This window comes from Aureobasidium pullulans, assembly GCF_000721785.1.
Source record: "Aureobasidium pullulans EXF-150 unplaced genomic scaffold scaffold_42, whole genome shotgun sequence".
Lineage (NCBI taxonomy): Eukaryota > Fungi > Ascomycota > Dothideomycetes > Dothideales > Saccotheciaceae > Aureobasidium > Aureobasidium pullulans.
Window position 1 is genome coordinate 102,838 of NW_021941062.1, and position 18,061 is coordinate 120,898.

Below are 18,061 nucleotides of genomic sequence, written 5' to 3' on the forward strand. Positions count from 1 at the left end.
CCTGTTCTCTTTCAATGGAGTGAGAACAGTCTGAAGCAAGCAATCTCCCCGAGCTCGGATAATTCTCTTCACAAAGGCAGAGAGCTTGAATGCCTCGCACACTTTGCTACCTTCCTTTTCGACATTGTTCAAATCATCTTTCATGTACAAGGACCTTTCGGCGACGGGAGGTAATTGACAGAACTCATGAAGACTGTATCGCAGCTGCAAGCCCCAACCTGGTCTCATGAGCCTGGACCTACTGGACGTGACTTCGGATTGGAACGTTTTGGCATTCTTCGCTCTTCATAAACAATTTGTCCTGCGTCCTGCTTGGATCGTTCCATCATCTCCTGTCTGTGCCTGCCTGTCTGTCTGTCTGTCTGTCTGTCTGTCTGTCTGTCTGTCTGTCTGTCTGTCTGTCTGTCTGTCTGGTCGTGATACCTCGACTCCACAGTCCCCCGTATATCTCGCATCGGAACTGCTATCTACAGTCCTCATGGGTGAACGAACTTCCTCGGAGATCGGCTATATTGGTGCACAGCGGGACGTAGGCAGACACAGCGTCCCTCCCGACGTACTCTCTGCATAAGTGCTCAGGTTGACAAGCTTTGATTGCCCTTGACATCGACAACGCCAGTGTTGCGGACGCAAACAATAATGTTGTCGTTAACCATATTGTTGGCATAGGGGAATGCAACAACCATCTTACTGTCCCTGGCAGATGTGAGGGCAAGTCCATACAGCGAGTCTGATGTTCAGTTCCGCTTTCATTGGAGTTTAAAGTAAGAGCGGGGATCTGAGCTTCATGCTCATACGGAGTGCTGTCGAGCAGTGCACAGGTGCAAGCACTTCGTCTTGCACTGAACAATTGAGACGTTCAGGAGACTGGCATTGCCTACTTCGAGGCCCTCAGCATCGGTGATGACGCCTGTCTCTGCTTTGAGGCTTTCACACTTCCTGTCCGTCCAGCCCCGTGGCCACAAAGTTAGGGCCATCTTAGCTTCATCTCCACCCTGGTGACCAAAAGAACTATTACATTGAGCAAGTGATCTCCAACATCGAACGTACAGTGCGTGATGACTGATATGAGCCTTCCCTTCTATACTACAAGGCATGATATCACTCACCAGGCCAGCTCAAGCTTCGGGTAAGACCGGTTTGTGCGGCGTGCGGCGACATATCTCTAAGTAAAGTCCTGCATAGTCGTGATGATGAAAGATATCGAAGACACGAGGGATTATAGTACGTCCTTTGTTGAGATCTGCAGCTGGATAATCCATCTCGAAGTCAGTATCCTCCTTGCTCCTTGCCTGAAATTGAGATGTGTCGATCACGGCCTCGGCTTCTGTCCACGGAGTTGATCTCCGTCAGGGTCCACGCTGCCGTTGTGGGGAAGCTCGATTTGTTGGAAGGACCCGATGGGTGTCGGTAATTTGGAGCCTTGGCACGCACGGACGAAGAATTCTCTGTAAAACCAGCGATATTTACATAGTTTACTCAATTCAACTGACGTAACCACAACACGGTTTCAACACGATTTCAGAAACTCTCCAAGGCCGCAAAGCTGCAGAGTCAAGTTCTCTTCACCTTTTGGGTATCTGCACTTGCCACGTCTGCAGGTCACGACTCCCAATCACAACTTCGCCAGCCTGACTCGATCTCGGTATAATCTTGACATTGGCCACTCAATTCGCTTCAGTCCTTTTTGCACGACCACCGAAGCTCTCCGTCCACCGAAGCTCTCGCTGATACCACCGCCTACCATGTTACGATCGTTCAGCACTCGACCACACCGACTTAGCCACCATCCCTCCTGCCCAGCGTGATGACTGCAGACTCATCTCTCTGTACCATCGTGTCCCGAAATATTATAACGGCACTTTCACCTCACGCATCATCGTCGCTTGTCATTCCGCCTGTCAGATGCACATTGCGATACCTGAGACATCAATGCCCACTACCTCCCACACCTTGCGCGAGAGTATCACGACACACGATTGTCCGTCACGGATTTGACCAGACACCCCGCCACATCTACGTAACAGAGGCAGCTCTTAAGTGTTACTGATCAACATCCTGGCAGACTTGTGTGCCCAAGGAATATGCTTTCAAAGCACCCGCCGCTTCAGGAGCCGAATCAAAGGGATACCACAGCTCAAAACACACATCTTCATGGCTGTGATGCCCTATCCGCTCGCCGACTATCCGGCTGAGCGCTCACCTCACCCATCTCGTACAGATCGTTCGTCCCACCACCTCCGCCTTCTCCAATCCACACGCTTTCCCTGTTGGCATCTCAGATTGAACACGACACGAGGATTCTCGAGGTCTCCATCATCCCATCACGACAACCCACAGAAGCGCACCCCATAGAAAGAGCTGTTGTCGAGCGACATCAAGGAGGGACAAAAGGTACAGAAAACAGAAGCATTGAGCATGGCTGGGACGGACAATGGACATTCCTACACAGTGCTCTTGTCAATCGGTCTGACATACCGTTGGCGCTTGTAGCTGCGTTCTATTGTTATAATCGATCTATGGCTATGGTCTTCTTTGCTCTCCGTGCTTGTCTTCTGCCCCTCCAAGGTTGCTGTACTGCAGGCCCTACGTGTATCTGGTCCCCAGGAGTTGCTTTGCTATGTAGATTCTCCTCCAGCCTGGTTCCCATCTCATATACTGTGACGCCCCCTTCTCTCTACAGTTCGTGGTAAGCTCTCTCGTCAGTGTCCGACGAAGCAGTACATTCAAAGCCGATGTTCTCTGCCTTTGCGTGGATACCACTAGACTACCCCGTGAGTGGCCTTCTTCCCTCCTCATCGCCATCTTAGACATTCCTCTACAACCTACTGTGCTTTTTTGCCCACATGTAGGATAAAGGGTTCTTCCCGCCGATCATCATGATCTTGTCGTACGTACTAGCTCTGGCCCTGACAATGTTCGCTTGATCATTCAATCATCTTCAGCTTCGCCCATGGTCTTTGCTGTTCTGCGTTGGTGTTCCCTGTTCACGCTTCTTCTAGGTCTCACTTTCAACATCTTTACACATTTGCTTACTGCCAGGCTGCTGTTGGAAAGAAGTTCCATTGATCTTTTCTGTCTAATCCTTGTCTCTTGCATGTTGGATTAGCTGAAGTTACGCAAATGAATGACCACGCAGCGCCATCAAATCGGATCAAAAGCAAGGTGTTGCTTCTCCATGACTTAGAGCGGCTAGACCTTGGCAGGCAAATACAAGGGACATCACAAATGTACACTAATCATCTTATTGTCTGCAATGAAGATACCGGCCTTTTTCGGATCCATTCACAATATCTCGACCACAAGGACAGGGTTGCTAGCACAGCGAGATCACTTGGGCATGCAATTGCGAAAAAGAACTTGACTATGGAACAATGTACAAGAGATTCGAGTATAGAGCTTGTCCAGCAAGCGCCTTTCATTCAGAGTCGCTCCCGTATCGCAACGATAGGCATTGTGATTGCTCAAAGGAATGAGCACTTCTTTTATCTGCGTTGTGCGTCGACAGCTCCAATCCACAAGACCGTCATCTTAGAACGTTATTGCATCTCTTGTCACCTCGCGTATGTCACCAGGAACAAAGTCTCCGCAGAAACTCGCTTGTTTGGAGGAAAGAAGCAAAGCACGGGGATTAGCAGTATGGAGCTGGAAAAGTCATAGACATGATCACACCATGCGAGAATGATAGCGCCGAAGAGAACTATTGCATTGCATAGCGCCATGATGCTAACAAGACTTTAGTATGTTTCTACTGACCGGCCCTTCTTCTACGCTCATCATCAAGTCTCTGCTGCTCACTCTCAGTTCTCGGACCATCAAACATGGCCTTGTCAACAGGCTCCTCCAAAAGTAGTCCTCCAAGAGTCTTGACTCTGGAGATTGCGGTATACAACAATCCACTCGTGAATTGATGCTGCGAGATGTCCAACACGACCTTTTGAAGGGTCAGACTTTGGGATCTGTGAACGGTGGTAGCCCAAGCAAGAATCAATGGGAATTGAGTACGACGGTAGGTCAAACCAAGATGTTGAACAGTGTGCGTAGACCGGAAGATGGGGATGACGCGTGAGCCGTCAGGTAGAGGATTAGGGAGTGTACGCCCAGTGTAATTGTCCAGTTCAACAAGAACGGCGTATGGAGGATCACGGCGGGGAACCTCGCCTTGACGCCAGCGGATATCCTTGACAGTGCCAAAACTGCCATTGACAACACCGTCATGAATGCTCAAATTCTCCATGACCATGACCCGACTTCCAAGAGTCAAGGTGAGGACACTGGGTAGATCACCTGCCTCGTCTGACTTGACACGGGAGTTGTTACCAGAGGCAGGAATTGACAAGACGGGCTGGAGGGATTTGGTAATCTGCTCTGCATTGTACCTATCAACCTGGTTCCAGGTGTAGTAAAGACGGACGGCGTCGTTGAAAGTATGAATGTCTGCCTCGGACATCTCCGACATACATCTTGCAGTCAGGGCTTTCCAATTCACATCACTCATACCGCGAGCGTTGCGGATGTCGGTAAGAATGCGCTGAAACACAACATCTTGATCTTGACGGTGAGCGGTGGTCAGAAAGAATGACTTGGTAAAAGCGAGGTATGACAGGCACATCTCAGACTTGAACAATGACCATCTAGTGTACGGCTCTAGTTGGAAGAAGTCACCAACAAGGATGACCGATAGTCCGCCAAAGAATTTGTCGGAGAGGGCAGTGAGTTCGCGACATCTTCGATCAATGCTGGTCAGAAGTACCCTGTCAATCATGGACTTCTCATCGAGAATCACGACTCTTAGACCAGCTAGCTTTTGACGGAGATTGGCCAGTTTGGCTGCATCGAGGGCGAGATATCCTTTGATGCCAATGTCGAACGTTTCGTGAATGGTAGAGCCTTGAATGTTTCGAGCGGCGACACCGGTTGGGGCAGCCTTGATGAAAGGAGTGCCGCGGTAGCCGAGGGAAGTTGCGAATCTATTGATTCTCTGATAGATTGATTCCAAGAGGAAAGACTTCCCAGTGCCTGGACCTCCATCGATCTGAACCAGGAAGGGTTTGTCGGCCATGGCGGACGATAACAGGGTGTCAGCGAGGGGAATCACGTGATTGTAGACTTTGAGTTGATCAGAGCTAAGGATGTCCTTGATTGACAAATCATGCTGCGTAATGTCTGCAGCTGATACGGTGGGCGAAGAAGGTAGGGTAGGAGACGGATCGACATGTGCAGATGCCGACCAAAAGTTTCAATCGATACCCATGACATCCAGCTGCCCGACGTGAGGCGACCAATCCATGGCGAGGTCAATGTCACGCTGACCAAGTGTAGTGTTTTGGTAGTTATGTTGAGACCTGATGAGTTCGAGAAGAGTATTGAATGCTTCCAGGTCCTCGACACTTTCTACAACGGCATCATTGGACAAGAGATAGTCACGCTGATGGGGGGCGTGAAGAAATCGGCACGAGTCGTATGCTTGCGCATAGTTGGATAGGTTTTGAGCCGTGTACAGGCTGCTCTCATCAAGTTGGAAAGGATGATGCAACAGCATCTTCATTCTGGCCATATCAGAAGATCCGACAGCAGGGTTAGGGATGTACATGGGAACTTGGCATTTGGCCAACGTGCGTGTGACGTTCCTGGGGTCGCGGAATAATGCAAACTCTAGCATGGTCATGTTGGAATGATTTAACACGTTTCGATTAAGGTAGCGATTGAGAACAGAATGCTGACTCTGGTCGGACTTTACTCTGGTGTCGATCTTGATCACAGACCGAGAAGAGTGGATGAGGTTGAGTTGGAGGAGATTATGGCAAATCTCTTGGACCGAGTATTCACGGCCTCCAACAAGTTGAGCCAAAGATGAGGTGACTCTGGACAAGACAGGATGGAGAGTGGGAGAGGTGTGTATGGCGGATGTCAGAGAAGAGACAATCTCACCAACCTCGTTGTCAGCGGAGTATGTCGAGGGGGTGTTGGCTTTGGAGACATAGGCGAGGATCTCCTTGTTGCCAGTAAGAACATCGACAGAGATGTTGCCGCTCCAGCCAACGAGAACAACCCGATTGTAAGAGGTGATGAGGTTTTTGTTTCGCTTGGGTTCAAAGAACCACTTGCCGGTAACTCGCTGAACCAGCCCAGCCTTGTCTCTGTTTGGGATGTTGACGAGTCCATATCTACAAGTACTGGGTGTGCAGCCAGGAGATTGGGCACAAGAGTGGGTCTGATACATATCAACAGTTGCGCGAAGGTCAGGAATGTTGGACGTTGTGGGATGCTGCCATGCTTCGACATGCGCATTCCAAAAGGCTGCTAGGACGTCTCTCTGATGTGATGTATCGCATTTAGGCTTGGGTGAATTCGCCGTCCACAGAACAGTGTGCCAGTGTATGACACCATTCTTTTGATACTCCACACGTCCCCACCAATCCTCGACATCGAACAAAGGTTTGAGAACTTGCTCGAAGAAGGTGCTCTGACGAGTCATGATGTAGCGAGTGACAATTGCCGGGTTGGAGTCGACCATGTCTTGAATCTCCTGCCGGGTATGAGGGTGTCCAAATATGAAACCAGGAAGGACCGCATGTAGATCAGTCCACTCGAGAAGGTTGGATGACAAGGTGACAAACAAGTTGGGGTCACCAATCAAGTTTACCATCGCCCAAAGCTTTTTTCTCTGGCCTTGCCACCATGGGGCACTACCGACAACGACCTGAGATCCGTAATCAAAGACTCTACGTAGAATGGTGAGATCATCATCTTGTAGAGCAGCACGGAGCTCATCCTCGGTAAGAGCTCCAGCGATCTCCTTGCCAAGGTAGGTGCTCCTGGTGTTGATTTGACGATTCATCAAGATGTTGAATACGTAGAACAGCCATTGTGGATGCTGAGCGAATCGCTTGTCTGAGTGTGTCAGGAAATTACGAACATAGACTTCAAACCTCACGTGCCGAGAACGTGGTGAGATCCAATCACCCTCACCGGTGGGATAGAGGGTTGGAAAGGAGAGTGACAAGAAGGGCCGTGTCTTGTTGACCTCCATGATGGGAATGGTAGTAAAGGTCGTAGACGCAGCGAAGTGTGTGCTGGGGATCGGACGAGCTAAAAGGTTCGGCATGGCGACTCTCATCGGACGACCCATCGTGGGAAGAGCAGTGATCGAACTTGGTGTAGTGGTGTGTGTAGGGAGAGAGGTCACCATGGATGTTCTGACCAGTGGTAAAGTGTTGATGTAGGAATTGTCAATGGTGACACCTCGATAGCGAGGGTTGATGCGCTTCATTCCAAGAAGAAACTTTCGCACATTCTCCCTATCAACCATGGTCTCTTCGTGGAACTGTGAAGCATCATAACCTGTAGGAATGATGATTGTGTAGTTGATCTGCTCGACTGGTACAGGAAGAGTGGTGTACAATCGAGCTTCATCGTGAAGGTGGGAGATGATCTTGCCCTTGCTTTCACCAGGACGGACTTGTGCAATCTCACTGGAAGTGTGCATGATTGAACACATCCTCTCTTCAAGGATTGAAAGGCGGGGAAGATTTGCAGGCATGGGAGGTGGCTGCATGCTATTCTCGGTGCCAAAGACTGGTGGGAGATGAACATCCACATCCTTCGGTGCTCGTGATGAACATTCTCGACAAGTACCATTGTTGATACGGAGATCATCCGAGAACCAGTCTCTGCTGCATACGGCACATTGAGCGAGTTGAATAGCGTCCATGGTGTTGGTGAACCTCTGGATGCGGTCAAGGTCGGCTTGGTGGAAATCTCTTGATGTAGGGGGAGCTTGACGAGTAAGGTTGTGGATGGGGGCAGCTACAGGAGGTTGAGGTTGCGGCTGGTGACGAGCACACTCTCGCAAAGGACATGACACTTCATTCTCGACATGTCCGCCACCAACACAATACACCAACCGTTTTGTGATGTCAACACCACCATCAACGCAGTATTGACAGACAGGTTCGTTACCGTTGACGTTGTATTGTTTGGCCAGGACCGACGTGGGTCTCGCTCGAGCACAGCCACCAGTGCACCAAAAGTATGCGGCCGATGGTGGCATAACAGCAGGCGCGGCAACAGCGAATGTTGAACCTTTAGGTCTGCTAGAAGCAGGTCCTTAAGGGTTAACTCGAGACCGTGGTACGGCGGGAGCAGGTCTTAGGCTTAGAACTGGCCTAGCAGCCATTTCGACGGGTATAGTTATAATAAAACGATAGTTGTCTCTTGCTTCTGCTGCTAATCTTGTGTTAATGGGGGCTAGGCGACGTAGGGTTGTCGGAGACTTAGGACCTGGCACGAATGCAGTACTATATGATCTAAGAAGGGTACTAGCAGTGGCGTGCTGTTAAGCGGTAGAAGCGATATGCTATAGGCCTAGAGGCAAAGGACTAGCACTACGGGCATCACTTAATTAAGATTAAGCCGTGCCGTAGACAGAACCTGCTAAATCTGTAGTCCCTCCGACAGATACAGGTCCGAAGCTAGGAGCTAGCATCTAGATACTAGGTAGAGGTCTCACAGGAGGTAGCAGCTGCATGCTAGGCGGAGGTCTTACGGGAGCTAGACGTAGCATACCCGGCGGCTACGGGGTTACCCCGTATAAGTTACTCGACCCGGGAGTATCATAAACTAAGGGAGTGCCGGGCGGCTAAAACGTGCCGAACCCTCGACCGAAAAAACTGTTCGGAGGGGTTAGTAAGCGAAATCTAATCGGATTAGGAAGAGGGTTCGCGGTAGCCTAGACTAGTAATGCATTAAAGCTAGCTAGTGTAGAGCCGACATTAGAGGATAGAGAATAGAATGTGTTGTAGTTAGGGCTAGTAGGGTATTATAAGGGGCTTAAGGCACTAGTCGCTAATTATTAGGATTGTTAGGCAGTAGCATAGGTGGATCCTAAGAGTAGAATGTTACCTAGACTACTAAAAGGAGTATTAAAGCTTAATGCATAGTCTTGTAGCATTTGTGATGTATACTAAGATGCAGATGTAGAAGATTGAAGATAGGCATTAGGTGCTGCTCCTTAACCGTAAGGATGTGTAGTAGCAAAAGGCGGCGTTGCTCTAGCCTATAGATAGGAAGGCGGATAGCCCTGTCTAGGGTATAGAGCTTAAGTAAAGAAGCTAGGTTAGGCATACTAGTCTAGCCGAGGTTAAACATAAGGCTATCTAAAAGCATTAGATTAAGGATAGGAGCCTAACTAAGTAGAAGGACTAGCATGCGTAGGGGTAGGCAAAGCACCCTCTTAAGTATAAGCTGCTATATATACTCGAGTATAACTTAGAGGTCTATAAGGCTAACCATTATAGTTCGTATACTACGTTACATTATACTTAGCGCCCTAAGGACGTCTACAATTCATGCATTAAGCTATAGTTTGTTCTATACTATGTCGGCCCTAAACAAACTTAGACTTAGGCCACTAGTGGTTACACTTTAAGTAAAGATGTATAAAAGCTTACTTAGCTATAGATAGAGTATACTAGTTTATATTAAATGGATAGAGAAGAGAGTTTTCTATTTTTCTAATCTTTTCTTATAGTTTAATTAAATGAAAGGAGAAGAAAGAAAGTTACTAAGACATAAATGTTATAGAAGGACCTAATAGGAACATGTTATAAGATACTATAATGTAGAGGAAGAGAGAAGGATAGCTACCTNTAGGGCCGTCTTAGCTAAAGGAAAGTAACCCCCTTCCTTCTAAAGTAGGGGACATTATATAGAATAGGGTAAAGTCCTTTTTAAGCGCGCTATAGTGCGCTAGCGGTCCTTCTGTTCCCTCTATATATAGAGGTTCCGAATTTTATTAGTGAAGTTAATCTAGGGGACTAAAATATAATGGAGAATCCGTATCTCTAAGAGTTTATCGATAGGTAAGCTAGGGGAAGAGCGCGATGCTAGAGCCGCCACTAGCATAAGCTATTAAATGTTTAGGAGAGCTCCCGTCCGAGGATTTAATCATCGCTTATTAGAACGTCCCGCTTATAAATCTCCTAATAAGGTCTCTATTAGTTAGAGTTTTCCGAGGTCGTCGCCTAGATCTATTATCCTTCGTTCTCCCTTAGTAGTATCGGGCTCTAGCAAAGTAAGAGACGTAGTCCTACCATCTAGGCCTAATATTAAGATGTTGTCCGGATTTGTTACGAAATCTGTCCGTAGTAGAGCGTAGTGTCTACCGCTAGTTAGTTTTGTTAGGATTATCTAGTTCCTAGATCTTCTTTTATTAGAGTACTTTAAGGGAACTAGCCCTAAGACTCTTTTCCTCCTATAGCCTTTAATTAGTATGCTGCCGTCCTCATCGGTCGCCGTAATCTAGGTCTATTCCTGCTAGAATCGTAGGGGGCCTAAATAGACCCCCGTATCTGGCTCGTAGACTAGCAAAGCGACTAGATAACCCTTCGACGATTTCTAATGTTATATCGCTATCCCCTAGCTTTTTCTCGGCTAGTCTCTCTTAGAGACTAATGACTCCCCTTTCCTCCTCTTTCTCCTAACTCTTACGATGTTCTTACTAATGCGTAGGGTTTTCTATATCCTCCCTCGCAAACACTAGATTACGCGAGTAAGGCATTACTTTCTCTGCTCGTCTTAATATACCTCTAGCGCAATCCCTTAGCTTACATCGAGATGCTCCTTAGCTATTCCCCCTAGATGTCTTAGCTAAACTAAGGCGGTCTAGGATTCGACTAATAGCTAGTAGTCGGTAGCAGTTTAGATAGGTCGAAGAGTTCTATTATAATCCGTAGCTAGGTCTAGCTCCTGTCTAAAGCCTGCTCCCTAGTCCTCGTTTCTATTGTCCTCTTCCGTACTATAAGACTAGCGTATAGGGCCTACGCTTTTTTCGTTAGAGCTATTGCTAGCTTACCCTTACGCGAGACGCTAGCGCCTTTATATATTCGATAGAAGGTCTAATTATCTTTTCCTATTAGGAGGTGTTTTTCTAGTGTGTCCTTTTCCTCTAGGACTACAGAGTGTTATTTATTCCCATTTTAGTTTGCCTAGTCTATATCTACTTACTTTAGTAAGGCTAGTTTATTCGTTATATCTAGGACGGAGCAGTTTTGCTAGTTAGATACTTAGGACTAGGAAAGGTAAGGTAAAAGCTAGTACTAGGTAGAAAAAAAGAAAAACACTCTATAGTTAGTTGTAGGTTAAGGATATTGTTTCCTTAAGGGTTTAGCCTCATCTTTTTCTCTTACTTACCCTACTAACTCCTCCCTTACCTATCCTAGGACTCCTTTTAAACGCTATATTATGTCTAGGGTAGAGTAGTTTACTTTCCTTGCTTAGGATAAAGCAGTTTTATGTCGATTTATGCTTAGGACGCACGGAGCAGTTTTATGTTAGATTATGCTTAGGATAGAGTAGTTTTACGTCTCTACTTAGGACTAGCCGTTATGATAATGTCGCCATTAGCATTAACTAGAGCCGCTATCGTCTCCGCCGCCGCTACTACTACTGCTACTTCTGCTAATCTTCCATTATAGTAGACCCTACCTAGAGCGGCTTTTACGGACATAAGAACTTTAGTAGCACGATCTAGTTACCGGTTGTTTAATAGGATGTCCACGTCTATAACTAGTCCGGAACCCTTAAGTCGCTCCGTTAGCTCTCGCTTTTGCTCGCGTTTAGCCTTTATAAGTCTAGATAGATGTAGCAAGAGGGAACAGCTTTTATGGCCTCTTCTAAAACTTCTGTCTAGATTGTACTTATAGCAAAAGCTAAACATAAAACTTCCTTACTAATACTAGAAGAGTGTCTCTTACTTAGAGATAGGCGCTATAAGACTAATGTCCGCTATAAACAGTCTAGGCACCTTTCTCGATTTAGGCGCAATAACTTTAGTAAGGTGTTTCCGACTAGCTTCCTCTAGAACGATAGAAGAGAGCTTACGTCGAAGGTACTATTTAAATGTTTAAGGTCTCGCGGTAGGGTCGATTTTGTTTTATACAACAAACGCATTCTAACCGAAGTTATAGGATAGAGCGTATATAAATGCTAAAGAAAATAGCCTTAATCGTAGCATGCTTATAATCCGTTTAAGCAGGTTTTATATAGGCGATTCGTTAAGGATGCGTTAGAAGGAGGTCCTTAATAGTCGAAATCTCGACTCTAGTAGAGGAAGACTACATATGTTTATTACGATATAGTACGATGACTTAGAGTTTGCAATCTAGAAGATTAAGTCTTAAATCTTTGTAAGGTACGCTTAGAACTTAGTAGCATTTAGCGAGTAAGAGTTAGCCTAGGCGACAACTAGAGGTGCACTATACTTAAACATAGGGGCGAGGTACCGCTTAAACACGCGCAGTCTATATATAGGACCCTATAAATCCGAAGAGATCGATAGGAAGTTAGCACGCGCTATAGCCGCACCGATACGATAGGTAAGATGTGCTTCGAAGTTAATGCCTTACGCTATTATTAGAAAACCGAGGTAGTCGTACTATTGCATAAGCGGAATCTACTCTGTCCTATAGTTAAGAAAGAGCGCCTATAGGATTAGATACTATAACATATAACTACACTTACGTACGTTTAGTCTTAGACCGTTAACATCTAACTAGCGTTCTATAATCTATAGAAGCTGCTATACCTCGTTATAGTCGGTAGGAAGCAAAGTACTGTTATTAGCATAGAATAGAGTATACGGTATAGGGTCTTTTCCGAGGTGTAAATAGTTAATGTTAAGCTCTATAATTAAGTCATCTACGAAGAAGTTAAATAGATAAGGTAAGATTAGAGAGCCCTATAACACACCGCAAGTCCGCTAGAACTAGTCTAAAGCCTCGCCGTTTACTAAGACCCTAGATCGGACGTTATCGAACATAAGACTCTTAATTAAGGTAAGCAAGTAGGATAGACAACTACGCTCGATAAGGACATGTTCGAGTATAGAATAGTCTAAGACATCGAACGCAGACTTAAAATCTAGGAAGACGGCGATCTTACGTAAGCCGGTAGAAAGAGCGTAGTAAACTATCGTAGCATTAGTGTATGTCGAATAGTAGCTACGAAAGCTAGCTTATATAGGGTAGATCTTAGCCTATCCGTCATAATCGAATCGAGAGAGCAAGAGACGTTCGAACACCTTACGAAACATATAGATTAGTATAATCGGGCGAAGGTTATTAGCATCCTACGGTTTAGTAGTGTCTTTAATTAACAAGTAAATCTCGGTTTCATTCTAAGTAGCAGGTGTTCTTATAGATAAGAGACACTATACGTACAAGTAATAGAGCGACTATAGAAAAGCGGGACAGTCTATAAGAGCTTTAAGGAAGCAAATGTGTAGACTATTAGCACCGCAAGATTTAGAAGCATCTTGTCGCATAATTTCTAGCATAATCTAATCGATCGTAAATAGAGATAGAAGGTAAGGATAAGCATAAGGAAGAGTATAAGAAGTGAACTATTATAAAACAGCCGTCGTACTAGTGACGGCAGTAAAGTACGACGGCGGTTTTAATAGTAGCGATAACCGTTTCGAAGAGGTATATCTCCCCTTTAGTAATACGAGGTTCTCGTTTAGTGCTATAACGTTCGTTACCTTTGCTCTCTCTATTAGTATAATGACATCGTTCTCTTTAGAAATAATTGTAGCCTTTTTATAAAGCCGAACACTGTTTTCGAACGATTAGTCATCCTCTAGGGTTAAGAGGGTAGGTTTTGCGCTACCTATTATTATAGAAGAGGTAGTAGGGGTAGTAGTAGTAGTAGTAGTAGTAGTAGTAGTAGTAGCAACGGTAATAGAAGTAGTAGTAGCAACGGTGATAGAAGTAGTAGTAATGGTAGTAGTAGTAGTAGTATCATTACTAACCTCGCTAGTCTCGACCTCTATATCGCCTCTTACTCTTCTTTTTCTTATTCTTTCTCTATTACTATCGTTAGAGGAAGTAACGTTGCTATCTACACTCTTCTTAGATCGATTATTAACTTGACCGAGGACTAATCTACAGATCTTCTAATATAATGTTATAAGTCTAGTATTAATCTTATCTACATCTGCTATAGCTTCTATCGTAGACGACGAATGTAAGGTCTCGAAGTTTTTAGTAATCTTAAGGAGCGCATTATCCTTAGCTAGATTGCTAATCTTATATTAGGGAATATCGTTTTTCTTATCGACGCCGATAGATAGACTATTAAGACCTCTTCGACTCTTAACGGAGCTAACTATAAGATGTAGTATATAGAGATAGTCTGTTCGGATCTAGGTATAGTTCTTATTATCGAATAGGCGAAGAGTACACCTTCTTTAATGTCTCCCTTTTATAAAATAGTGGTCTATAGTAAGTTAGGTCTAGAACATCGATGTCGAAGACGTTTTAGCCTAGTTGTCTATAAAGGTAGTAGGCGGCGAAGTTAATAGCAGTAGTAGCAAGGGTGACAACGACGATAGTAATAATAGCAGTAATAGTAGCAAAGGTAATAATAGCTTTAGATAGAAGAAGGGATCGATACGCTACTATAAAAGGAAATCGGTAAAGACGGCGAGTCGATCGGGTAGTCTAGGCGCGCCTTATTAATACACCTTATCTTAAAAGCGTATGTTAATGTTACCTAAAACTATAGATAAGGACTTAGACAAGCCGTCGAGTATAGTTTATATGTCTACGGGAGTTATGCTCGGAGGCAGATAGACACCTAAAACTATAAAGTAATCTATATCGATAGACACGGTAATAGATGACTCGCTAACAAATCTAGGAACGCCGTATATACGTCCTCTAGCCTCTACTATACCGAGCAGGTACATACTACTACTTAGGCGACCTTTAGCTACTATAACTTTTGCATCTTAGCCTTAGGTTATTAAGGTAATAAAGTGTCGGTCGAGAGAGTAGAAGTTATAACCGACGTACCAAGTTTTGGCTACGAATAGTAGATCGTAACTTCTAGAGTCTAGAAGGGCGAGTAAAGCACGCTATTTGTCGCTTATTAGGCTACGGACGTTAATGTATCCTATACGAAGGCGAGACATTCTAGATTAATTAATCCTCGATGTTACTACTATAAGTATAGTAGGTTTTAGAGATTAGAGAAGGTAGTAGTATCGACGATAATAACGGGCTATCGAGCGGGATAGCTTCTTTCGATGTTATAGACGGTAGTAAGGTAGAAAGGATAGCGAAAGGTAATAGAGGTAGAGGAGATAGCGTCCTTAAACTATTATAATGCCGTAAGTGCCGCTTACGGTATACCTTTATATAGTAAGCCGCTCGTAATAGCCGGGCTTCGGTAGACTTTAAGAACTACGATAGCTTAGAGTTAGTAAAGTATCGTTCTTCGTCTCGTCGTCTCCGTTATTAGTTACTATTATTAGACGTTGTCCCTCTAATAAACTTTCTCTTTTTGTTGCTAGCAGCGATAGAACCTTCCTCCCCGATCGATTAATGTACAGGTAGGTCTAGTAAACTTTTAATAATAGGGGTAGGTCTCTTATCTCTAGAGAGATAAGCCTCTTAGTATCGAACTAGTATAGCGGGCGGTAAGAGCGGCAACGTAGGCGTACGGACGGGTACGCTTAGTCTTTCTAAGATTAGGGCAGCGGAGGTGACGGCGGAGGAGGTTACGAAGGTAGTACTAGTTAAGGTAAGAAGGGTAAAAGAAGCGGCAGTAGTTATAGCAACGATAGGTGTAGTAAGAGTAGCACTAGCAGCGACGAGGGGTGTAGCGGGAGTAGTACCGGCAGCGACGAGGGGTGTAGCGGGAGTAGTACTAGCAGCGACGAGGGGTATAGCAAGAGTAGTACTAGTAGCGACGAGGGGTATAGTAGGAGTAGTACTAGTAGCGACGAGGGGTGTAGCGGGAGTAGTACTAGTAGCGACGAGGGGTGTAGTAGGAACGGCACTAAAACCTAGCTTTCGTGATTAGAACCGGTTTAGTCCTACCCGCTCTTAGCTAGTCTCGGTTAGTTTAGCATATATCTCTTCGACAACACCGTAGAAGACGTCCGGATCGAGACCGATCTTAGCTAAGTCGATGTACCCGGTATTACTAACGTTAGAACACTTCGAACCTAGTAGTCGTTCCTTACCTACGTACTTGCGACACTTCTATACTCTCTAAGTCCCCCCCGCTTTCGTAGCCTTACCTCCTTAATCGCGTATGTAACCGAGATAGCTAGGATTACTAGGGCAACTTAGGCAATAGATGTTAACTAAGTGTCTAAGGAAGAGTACCTCTACGAGTAAAGTTTTGCCCTACTCCGGATAGAAGGAAGGCATACGCTCTATAAGGATCGATTATAATAGAGAGCAGAGGTAAAAGGGATAAATAGGTAAAGAGGTAAAGAAGCTTAAGATAGATTAGAATCGAAATGTAGGTAGAATAGAAGGAAGGAAGGAAGGAAGGAAAGATAAAGAAGTAGGAAAGAAAGACCGCATTTTATACCTATAAGATAGATACGAAAAGTACGCGTAAGGTTTAGAGTAGTAAAGATTTAGCCCCTACTTTAGAAGGTAGGGATAAGATTATAGTATTAGTCCGTCTTTCGATAGGTGCTCGGAACTCCTACCTATGTTTAAAGATAAGAGAGTACTATAAAGATAGGGTAGGGAGATGTTATAGGGTCCGGGGATTTATAGGACCTTAAAAATGCTAGAAATAGCAATTTGCGGAGAGTAGGTCGTTAAAGTAAAGTTTTTCTACTACGAAAAAAGAGCTAGGGCACCGCCCCGTTTTGCATGATACCTAGCACTATAGTCTAAGCTCCTAACTAGCTAAACCCTATACGCTTCTACACTCGCTATAGACTAAGTGTTATAGAGAAGGCTCCTTTTTCATACCTAGTTAATCTCTACTTCTTAAGACTCTCTATCGAACTATGTTAAAGATTTAAGATAGGGTGACTTTCCGACATAGAAGCATAGGTTTCTCTAGGTGCCTAGTTGACTTTCCCTAGAAACAAACTAGTAGTAACGATACACTCTACCGGTCCCTATAGATATATAATCTCTAAAGAAAAAGAGAGCTTAATCGGAATCTATAGTAATAATGTTTTCTTCGTTCGAGAGGTTAGAAAGTTCGATAGAATTAAGGATAAGGGGGCTAAGGGGGGCCGCTATAGAAGAGTGTCTAGGTCACCTATGCAACTGAACTAGAGATTAGATATTACAACCTACTAAAAACCTAAAGATAACACGCTAGCTAAATGCTCTCTAAGAGATCTAACTAGAGCCCTAGGGTCCGCTCTTAATCGTTAAGAGTTAAGACCATCCTATCATCATCTCTTTAGTGTAGTCTTAGTAGAATCTAGTAGACTATCTACTAGATTTCGCTAAGACTCTCTTATAAAATGGAGGCCTCCCCTCTATTTTCCTTTTTCCTTTTTTCCCTCCTCTTAGGTGAAGCTTAGAATAAGAATGAGAAAAGCTAAGTAAGGACAGAAAAGAAACAGAATACAAAAAACAAAACAGAAATCTTAGGAAAAAAGTGCGGACAGTTTCCCTAGAGCTCCCGCTAGCTCTAGGTCTCTACTATTTACTTTAACTATAGGGTGCACGATTTAACTACATCTTTAAACTTAAGCAAGTCCCATTAGTCAAAGTGAACAGGGGCCTTAACACCCCGTAGGATGCAACATAAGATTAAGTCTTACCTAGGGAACTGCCCCCTAAAGCCCTACTACTACGATCGAAAATCTTAAAGTGCGAAATAAATCGACACCGCCGAGAGTCGAACTATAGTCCCTTAATACTAATGAATCTAGAGACCTAATAGGTTAGTTACTAACTACTACGCTAACCCTAGTAATAGCGAAAGAATAGACCTAGACCTTTTACTTATACGCTTATAGAGGTGAAGATAGGGTTTACGTGTGACGACGTAACGTAGACGTAATTATACGTGCCGATTTGTAATATAGGCATAGTTAACGGGTCTAGACGTAATTCTAGGGGGTGTCTAACTAGATTAACGTGTTATCGCGTAATAGGAACGTAATTCGACGTAGTAGGACGTAACGAAGACGTAATAGGACGTAATAGGACGTAATAGGACGTAATAGGACTTAATAGGACGTAATAGGACTTAACGGAGACTTAACGGGGACTTAATAGGACGTAAT

At 44.8% G+C, this 18,061-nt stretch overlaps 2 protein-coding genes across 2 annotated transcripts; one reads left to right on the forward strand and one right to left on the reverse strand.

The window, feature by feature from the left end:
- The first annotated feature begins 62 nt into the window (after positions 1-62).
- Positions 63-681, forward strand: M438DRAFT_169457 (uncharacterized protein). Its single transcript, XM_029899107.1, has one exon. It carries the CDS (start codon positions 227-229, stop codon positions 569-571), a length of 345 nt encoding a protein of 114 aa, XP_029754943.1. The 5' UTR covers positions 63-226; the 3' UTR covers positions 572-681.
- Positions 682-6,412: 5,731 nt separating this feature from the next.
- On the reverse strand, positions 6,413-7,051 carry M438DRAFT_247130 (uncharacterized protein; the record flags this gene model as incomplete). Its single annotated transcript, XM_029899599.1, has 2 exons — positions 6,413-6,672; positions 6,766-7,051. Coding segments are annotated over 2 exons (546 nt in total), but the record flags the coding sequence as incomplete, so codon positions are not given.
- Between the last annotated feature and the right edge of the window lie 11,010 nt (positions 7,052-18,061).